The 9,431-nt window shown below is 39.2% G+C and overlaps 1 protein-coding gene across 2 annotated transcripts; it reads left to right on the plus strand.

The window, feature by feature from the left end:
- The first annotated feature begins 1,032 nt into the window (after positions 1-1,032).
- emc10 (ER membrane protein complex subunit 10) lies at positions 1,033-7,194 on the plus strand. Of its 2 annotated transcripts, XM_075454467.1 has the most exons (8): positions 1,033-1,168; positions 1,298-1,364; positions 2,172-2,284; positions 2,520-2,633; positions 3,042-3,226; positions 4,168-4,264; positions 5,044-5,141; positions 6,895-6,984. In XM_075454467.1, the coding sequence occupies exons 1-7, from the start codon at positions 1,076-1,078 to the stop codon at positions 5,128-5,130; spliced, it is 756 nt and encodes a 251-aa protein (XP_075310582.1). In that variant the 5' UTR covers positions 1,033-1,075; the 3' UTR covers positions 5,131-5,141; positions 6,895-6,984. The 2 variants fall into 2 exon arrangements, with proteins under 2 accessions (XP_075310582.1, XP_075310581.1); XM_075454466.1 differs by lacking the exon at positions 5,044-5,141 and having other exon boundaries at positions 6,895-7,194.
- The last annotated feature ends 2,237 nt before the right edge of the window (positions 7,195-9,431 follow it).

Raw genomic sequence — 9,431 nt, forward strand, 5'->3', positions numbered from 1 at the left:
AATGGATTTAAAAACATGAATTACTCTCTTCATCACAGCACATAAATATTTAGTATTCAGCTTATAAAAGTGGCACATTTAAGGGCTTTTGGAACAGTGCTGGGGTGAGAGAAAGGTTGATGCCTTTTCTGGTCTGTTGGCAGCCTCTGCTGGCTCTGGTTGTGTCAGTGCATACTGTCATCACATGGATGCCCATGTTTGAACTGACAGCTATTAAACCACTGCTATTAAACTATCCATCCTATACATACAGTAAATCATGTAATAAACCCAATGTAAGGCTAAGCTTACTGTTTCATTTTGAAACTTGAAAGTAAATAATTCATCCTGTTTCAGCCTAAAACAGAATAAGAAGCAATGCTAAAGAGTTGACAGCCAAAAAGAGCAGTTAAGTACTGTTGGTATTTTCCAGGAAAATAAATTACTGCTGACATGTCAAGACAACAGTGCAAATACAGGCCTATTTAATTATTTGCATTCTGTCAAGAGACAAGGAAACTTCAGTAAATACCAAAATGCTAAAAATATTAATTCAAAGGCGGAACACAGGTCCTATGCATTGACAATGATACAGCAAGTGGTGACACGTTCAAAAACACACCTTGGTGAAAAGTGAGGCAAGCTGATATGTGCTGTATTGTGAAGTATGCTTTAACAACATGCAGACAGCATGTCAGCATGTTCAACTCAATTCTGTCACCATGTGAGTGTGTCTGGGCATGTGTATGAAACATTTTTCTTGTTACCTATATTATCTACACAAGTGACATAAATAAAGAGGTGCTGAGGGATGTCTGGTGACAGCATCACTCATGGCAAAACAAATAATCTTGAATGATTAAGGTCAGGAATAGTAACTAATGAAGCTTAAATTAATCCCTTTTGTTTAATCAAATGTTATAGATGGGCGATGTTTATTAATAACCATATTTCTCAGTAAAAACACAAACATTGTCAGAAGAAAAGCAGCCTAACTTTTATTTCTATTATTATGTCTTTATTATGAAAAGCACCGGAAGTGCCATTGTTGTGGTGGTGTTCTAGACCCTGACATCCGGTACCGATTTCTGTCAAAATGGCTCGTCTACCAACATTTAAAATTGCTGCTGTTGTCACTGTTTTATTTTTCTTGTGCGAAAATTTTGTGTATTGTAATAACGGCCGAAGGGTAAGAGTGCTATATTAAATTTCGTGAGTTGAATTTAGCGAAGTGGAAGCTTTACCTGTTGGCTAAGTGGTTAGCATTAGCCGTTTTTGACGGGCTACAGACTTAACTGTAAATTGATTCTATCCCCAGGTTGGCGATGCTTTGGAAACAGAATTGAGTGGTTTCTCTGTGCCTCTTGAGCATTCATTTGAAGTCGGTGAGAAAATATTATCACGATACTGTTGTGTCCATATATCTTGTTCTTGCTAATGCTCTTAAGCTAACTGAGCACCTGGTGCTCATACAGTAGGATAACGCCATATCCGAATGAAATACCTACAAGCCAGACTCTACACGTTTTCAAATGATTCCGTAAATTGTTCGTAGCCACATCAGATGTAGAAGCATAGTAGATTTTTATTTGATCAATAGGTTTTCTCTGGTCTTGCTCACTTTGAGTGTTGCTTTTGATTGTCTCGTTAGAAGCTCATTCTGTAGACTCCATGATGTGACTCTCCAGAATCTCAATGGTTATTATTGTAATCAATCAAAAGATATGCTTCACTTGTGTTTGTCCAATCTTGCACAAACGACAGATGTTACATGCACACTGTCTCTGGCATGTCTGAATAAAGCTTTGAGGAAATTACAAAAGTGATGAAGGACTGCATCCCGTCACTATAAAAGTCTCATGAAGCCATATATTTTCCATATCTCATGTTTGGAAAGGGTATATGATTGATGGATACTTAATCTAATCATCTGGTGTGCATTTTTTGGAATGTGACTGCCCTTTTCCAAACAATCTGAAAGAATTCCTTGAATTGCTCTATGAAACAAACTGCAGCATCAGGTTATAAGCCAATGGCATCAGTTTGATTTAAGTCCAAAGAGGGAACTTGAGACCGGTAACCGACCTCCAATACCTGAAGATTTTCTCAAAAAAGATGTGATCTGCAATCTAAAACTATAGCGCTTCTTCTCCAGTCATTCAATGCTGTTTATTCTGTTTTTCTATCTTCAGATGATGTAGCACAGTTTCAGGTGCGTGGAGCGCTGGTGTTGAAAGCTGGCAGGGAGCAGGGCTTCTCACTAACTCAGAACCAACTGTCAGAGGAGGACAGAACCAAACTTAAGGTGAACCATGACCAACGGGTCAAGATCAATTATTTCTAGTGATTCATCCTGTTTCAATTAAATGTTTGCATTTGTGGAGACTTTCTCCCAGGACCCTACAAAAACGCTGCTCCAAAGAGTTCTCCGCAAATGTAAAAATAAAAAATGACATGCTTTGTTAATATTTAGTCATTGATAAAGATTGTAGAGAAGATTTTATTGTGATTGAATTAACACAGCATATTTTTCTCTTCAGGAAGTAGCAGCAGTTGATGGTCTCTACAGAATTAGAGTGCCTCGTGTTTTTCTTCAAGCAGACAGACAGGCAGAGTGGCATATGGAAGGTTACCTCACAGCATTTGTCAGAGCGGTGTGTATTAACTCTTCCTCATCAGAATCTGCTTTAATAGTGCAAACTGTAAAGGCAACCTTTAAGCTAACAAAGAGGAACTCAAGGTCAAAGTTTATCTTTGAATACACCAAAAAAAATGTATAATAGATTTTTTTTTACATACTTCTATGCACAATTAAAGGTCATTTAAGAGTATTCAGTGTATCCACAAAGACTCTTTTTAAAGGCAATGTGTAACCAGACAGCAAAACTATATTCAGACTCCAAGAATCTGAGATATTTCACTAGTTGAACTTCAGAGTTGCAGACGCCGATTCAATGCAATCAGCATGAAGTGTGACTACTTCTTAACAATGTACTCTTTGATTCAGAGATGAAATAGTTTTAATGTTGGTGTGAACATGTATTTTCTCATGTGATCCTCAGTGTGCCATGGTTGAGTCCCACCTGAGCGACGTGATCACGCTTCACACTGACGTCTCTGGATACCTCATCGGTGTCTCCATAGTGACACTCCCCGGAGCCTGCAGGGGCACTGAGGTTGAGGATGAAGTTGATCTTGAGGTTTTCAACACCACACTCAGCGTCATGGCTCCTGTCAATGCACCTGGGTCAGTCCAGTTATCTGCTACTTCGCTGCTGTTAGAAAGCCTTATATGATTAGCATTTCGATCTTCTTTTCCTGTCCCAACAACTTGATAAATGTACACATGTAGGTGCTTAATTAAGGGAATGTGCCCTTGCCCAACAGATTTCCTCTGACTGGCTCTAACATGTGACCTGTAGATGAGGCTGAGAAAAATAAGTTGTTTTTTTTAACTAATATTATTTCAAGTCAATGCATCAAACACAGTACCACAGATCACTGTTGCCAAATTGGCGGCTTTACCTCTTTTCTACAGTGGTTGGAAAACCTGTTAACATCTTGTGTTTGAGACTTGCGTCCAGCACAGAATAAATGAGAACATGGCAGCATTTTCAATGATGATGCTTCTGTCAGGGCTGCAGGAGTGGGCACAGCTCACTTTCCCTTTACAGGAACGCACGTTGATCAACAGTGTCGTCTATCAGAGATGCCCAGAAACTGACAGCAACAACTCAGACAAAAAGAGCCCACTCTCTGTCCCACTCAATGAGCTGATGTCCGGTCAAAAATAATAACTGGGTTGGTTATCTCAGAGACGCATGCAGGTTACAGTGTAAAACCATCCGTTAGTGTTCTTGTAGTTCCAACAAAATTGGAATTAGCAGTTCATGCCGATTGGGGGGGGGGGAAAAGAGGAGAGGAGAAAACTGCAGTTGGTGCATTTCTTCTTAGCAGAGCACAAAGTTACCGTCCATATCTGTTGCTATGTTAGTATTTTGTTTCTGATAGCAGCTTTTTCAAAAGCCTTTGATTTGGTGATATTTTTCATGATTTATTAGTTTTACATAATTTTCCTGCAGGTAGAACAAGTCTTTGTGCACCTTTGCTGCCTTTAAAGTGCACATTCTGTTGTTGTTAACAACAGAAATGAAGTAATTAACAAATGAATTGTTGTCTTTCTTCCAGACCTGAGACGGCTCGGTTCCTCGAAATTATGGAACAAGAATCTGATAAGGTGAAGGGGAAGAATCCACAAGAGCAGAAATCGTTCTTTGCTAAATATGTAAGTGCTCATCATGCAAACTGCTGGTATGGCTTGCAGGTTGTTCATAATTATCTGTTCTGCCATAGGCAGTATGTGCTGTGATTGGAATGACCTGTGTAGTCAGCAGGTTAAATGTTAAATGTTCCCAAACTCACCATGGCCACAGTTGTGGCCAACAAGTAAGAATCTCCTCAAAAATTCAAAGTGCTCCTTCCTTGCTTTCTATTTTGAACTCACTATACTAGTCTTTTCTATTCAAGGGTTCTTTTACTCATATAGTTTGGTTCATTTGCCTCGCAATCAAGCAAAGGGATTGGCTTTTCAGACTGTCTGGCGCCCTTCTTCTTTTATACTCGCTCAAACTCGGAGTCACCTGAACCAAACAGATTAGTTGTGAGTCTTTGTGATGGGTTTTACACTCAGTTCTGTGCTGCCACGTTTCCCTGCGTGACATTTCCTTCACTATACAACTCGCCATGCAATATTAATCGTTTTACAAAGTTCACTTTTATACTTGAATAACAAAAAATGAGTCATCTCTTATAACCAGAGCTGAGATTTTGTTTGTCTTCTGACATTTCGAGTTGTCATTTGGTGTAAAAACTGTTTCCATTCATGACACATTTTTGGAGACATTTCCAGAGACAACCTGGTCCCGTGTCCTATCGCTTGGCTCATCTGAGCTCTTTTATGATCTGACTGTCTTGTTTTGTTCTGTGGTGTGTGCCTTGCTGTGTTCAGTGACCCGTGCTGTGTTCAGTGACAGTGTGTTGACTTGGTGCTGTGCTGTGTTCCAGTGGTATTTGATTCTGGGAGGTGCAATCTTCCTCATGGTCTCCAATTCGGCACAGCCCCCAGCAGGGGGAGGCAGAGAGCAGAGCTGATTCCCACTGAAGTACAGTTTTCTTTCTTGTGGCTCATTCTGTCCCCCTTCCTCCCTCCTCTGTCTGTCTGTCTGTCTTTAACCTTTGAGAAACGTGACTAACCGAAGCACATCCCTCAATCTTCAATTTGTTCTCTCTTTTTCACTCGGGTGCTCTCCCTCCACGCCCAATGCCAAATACTATTTCCAGCTGATGAATGCAGAGACCAAATTTAGTTCAATCTTTTAGAAATTCGGCAGTATAGGTTAAATCAGTTCGGACATGTTTTGAATGTGTTTGGTGTCTGACCGTGCGATCGCTACTCTGTCCTTCACCTATTTGAGTCCTTTACCTTTTCTTGTCTTCTTCTGTTTTGTTTTTTTTAAAGTAACCTAATCTGGGAGGAAAAAAATCTGAATCTTTTTAAAAGTACAGCCATATGAAAGAGAAAGTACACCCTCTCTCAGTTCTAAATAAAAAAATCATCCTTAGCAGGTCCTAATTAGGTATTTACACCCTCAGATAACAACACATGACCTATTACACAGCATCAGTATTCATTTAACAGAAAATAAGCCAAAGTGCAGAAGCAGTGCTGGAAAAACTAAGTTCACCTCAAGATTAAACTGCTTGTTGAACCACCTTTAGCTGTAATAAGCTGAAGTAATTGTTTTTGTATGACGGTATCAGTCCCACGTCGTTGTGGAGGACCTTTGGCCCACTCTTCTCTCTAATGTTGCTTCAGCTCATTGAGGTTTGCAGCATTGGTTTATGCTCAGCTCTCTGAAGGTCCCACCACAGCATTTCAGTCAGGCTGAGGTCTGGACTTTGACTGAACCATTGCAACACCTTGATTCTTTCCTTTCTCAGACATTCTGCTGTAGATTATGAGCAAACATCTCCACTTTGGTCTGGTCTGTCCAAAGGACATTGTTCCAGAAGTCTTGTGGTTTGTTCAGATGTAACTTTGCAAACCTAAGCTGTGCTGCCATGTTCTTTTTAGAGAGAAGAGGCTTTCTCCTGCAGCCCTTCCAAACAAGCCACACTTATTAAGTCTTTTTTTCCTAATTGTACCGTCATGTCTTTGAATTTCCCCCATTGGAGCATGAATAAAGTATTTTTCTATTGTATGAACTTTAACATTTCACATGCTAACTGAGGCCTGTAGAGTTTGAGATGTAGCTCTTGGGTTTTTCTACAGTTTTCTCTGAGCCTTGCATGGTCTGACCTTGGGGTGACCTTTTTTGGGACGTCCACTCTTGGGAAGATTGACCGCTGCCCTGAATTTTTCCCACTTATGAATAGTCTTTCTCTCTGTAGAATGATGGCCTCCAAATAGTTTGGGAATGGCCTTATAGCCCTTCCCAGATTGATGGGCAGCAACAACTGCTTCTCTAAGATCATTGCTGATGTCTTTCCTCCTTGGCATTGTGCTAACACACACAACTGAATGCTGCAGACCAGCAAACCGACAAAACTTTTGCTTTTATCGAGGTGCTCACACTGGCTGATGGTCAATTAAGTGCATTTCATTAGCAGCACCTGCTGCTAATTTAATAGAGACGCAGTGTGTTATGTCATGTGTTGTGATATTTATCTCATTCTAAGACCTGTTTAAGGGCCAAATGATTGATTTATTTTCATATATAAATAATGTGTGTGTTTAAAGAGGGTGTTCTTTATTTTTCTCATGACTGGACATGTCTGTGATCACAGATCATTTGTTATCTTTAAAACAAACACGCTGTTGTAATTACATCCCCTTCTCTTCTTCTTCTGCTGCAGTGGATGTACATTGTGCCTCTTGTTCTCTTCTTGATGATGTCGGGCGCTCAGGACCAATCAGGAGGAGGTGCTGGTGGTGGAGCTGCCAACGGAGGTGGCCGATGATAAACAAGCCAACAGTTTTTCCGGTGAACGTTCGGCGAACAATAATTCTCTTAGGCAGTTTTTAAAGGCTGTACATATTGCTATAAAAAGAAAGATAAACATGGCTTACACCTGTACAGGATAGAGTAGAGATTGTGAGCCCCTGAAGACTGCATTTTTAATACTAATGTGAAAATAAAGTATTTATTACTTGAAGTCTTTTTTTGCTTTGTCATTTTAAATTGGAGCCACAGATCTGTTTCCTCAGTCACATTTATTTTTAGCAGTAGAGCGGTGAAAAACTCATTGATAGGGGTTAAATTACAGCTCATGAAATAGATGTTGGACAGAGTTCACCCTGTAATAAAGATTAAACCAGTGTTCGGTTTACTATCATCGAGCAGAACCCATTCACCTCGCTCTGGTTCTTAATGTCTGCAAATGTTTTCTCTCCTGAACAGGAACAATGAAAATGAAGAACTTCTGTCTTATAAATTTCAAATATTTTCGAAATACAGGTTTAATTGAATTCTTTTGAAAACATTCTCAGTCAAACTTGTTTGTTTTTTTTCCTGTGCATTTCCTCCAGCAAGGAGAAAAGAAAGAGATCCTGAAAGGCAACTTTCACAAAATTATTACCTAATTTCTTCACATTTTCAAAGGTAATGATATGATAACATGTTGGTGCATTCTCTTTTTAACACTGTTTGAAAAGTCAGTTTAATAATCGCAGGTATGAAATATTGAAAAACAAACCACTTTATGGCTTCAGTGAGTTTAGTTTTTACCATCCAGATCATCAGATCACATACCAGCCAAGCACAAAGCCGATAGCAACAGCAGTAGTTCTGGTAATATGTAAATTAAAACAATACTTCTCAATGAAAACCGTCAACCCTCAGAAAATCAATGGTTGTGTTCCAGATACCCGACAGCATTTAACAGCACTTCCTCTTCTGAAACACCAGTTACCCTGTACAACAATTGAAAGTCGATGCTTGAACCTGAGCTTATCAAGACTTTTAATGGCTGATCATTAAAGTCCTCTCTCCTGGAATGCATTTATTTTACAACCAGGCTCTGTCCTGCTCCTCTGTGTCCTCCAGCTGAGGCACAGGCCACGACTCACTCCTCTCCCACAACAGCTCCATCTCAACCAGGCCACATCTTAAAGAGAGAGTCCCAACTGGAGATAGAACATCCTGATCACCATAGTTTTGATTATTGTCCTTTTCTCATCTGCGAGTCATCATTTTCAGATCATTTCTCATTACAGTGACTTGCAGGATGTTTTTATTCCACATTTTAGCTGAAAAGCCTCTGATCGGCCCTTTAACCCTTTATAATTCAGCCACAGGTTTATTCCAGTGGAATTAGGGCAGCAGCTGTCATCCCCAGCCAGTGTCAGCTGTTGTTTGAATTAATAACTCATGTAAATTATTATATAGATATTTCAGTGGTTTCAGAATGTTTCATGTGAGTGTTTATATAAACTGATTCCTGTTCTCAAGAGACTTTTTTTTTACTTTCTTCTGTGTTTAGAAGAGGTTTAATTATTAGGATAAGTGTATTTAAACACAAACAATGGACTTCCATCACAGTGTCAGTGGTAAATTGTTTCTATGTGAAAGACAACTTGTTCTGGACATTTCTTTACATTTAAAAGTATTCATTGAACACATTAAATATTGTAAATTTTAACCGAGACATTTCGTGATTTGTCTCATCAACTTAATTTCATTTGTTTATATATATATATATATATATATATCCATTCTTGCATTTTGAGGCCTGTAATGTATTCCAAAAAAAAGCTTGGAAAGGTGCAATGTAATGCTAATAATGAGTTGTTTTTTTAGATATTCACAACACAATGAACAAAGATGGGTAAAAGCATCTCCAATTCTTAACAAATGCTTAAGAAACTCATGCAAATGTTTTAAATCAATGTTCCTCAAAGAAATATTAGAAGAGATTTACATATTCTATCCCTCTGCAGTGCACACTGTCATTAAACCATTCAAGCAATCACAAGGAATTTCAGTGTGTAAAGGGCAAGAATGCAATGGACAAGAATGGACACTTGTGATCTTCAGACGCTGATCCAAACTGTCTTTCATCAGTTGCCTACTTAACCACATGGGCAAGGCATTACGGTGGAAAACCTTTGTCAAGCTCTGCAATAAGGAGTAGCATTCATAAATGCAGATTAAAACTCACAGCGTGGAAATGTGTACTGTGGTCAGACTGCGAAGGGATGGATGCCATGTGCTCCAGATCATAAAGGAGGATCCAGATTGCTATCTGTAACGGTTTGAAAAAGCCAAACTCTGTCGGTATGGAGTTGTATCAGGGCTCCTTAGAAAGCTGATTTGTAGTTCTAGTTTGGCAGCATTAGAACAGAAAAAGTATAAAGAGATTTTAGAGCAAAATGCTTCCTTCAGGATGATGTT

Source organism: Odontesthes bonariensis, chromosome 21 (assembly GCF_027942865.1).
Source record: "Odontesthes bonariensis isolate fOdoBon6 chromosome 21, fOdoBon6.hap1, whole genome shotgun sequence".
NCBI lineage: Eukaryota > Metazoa > Chordata > Actinopteri > Atheriniformes > Atherinopsidae > Odontesthes > Odontesthes bonariensis.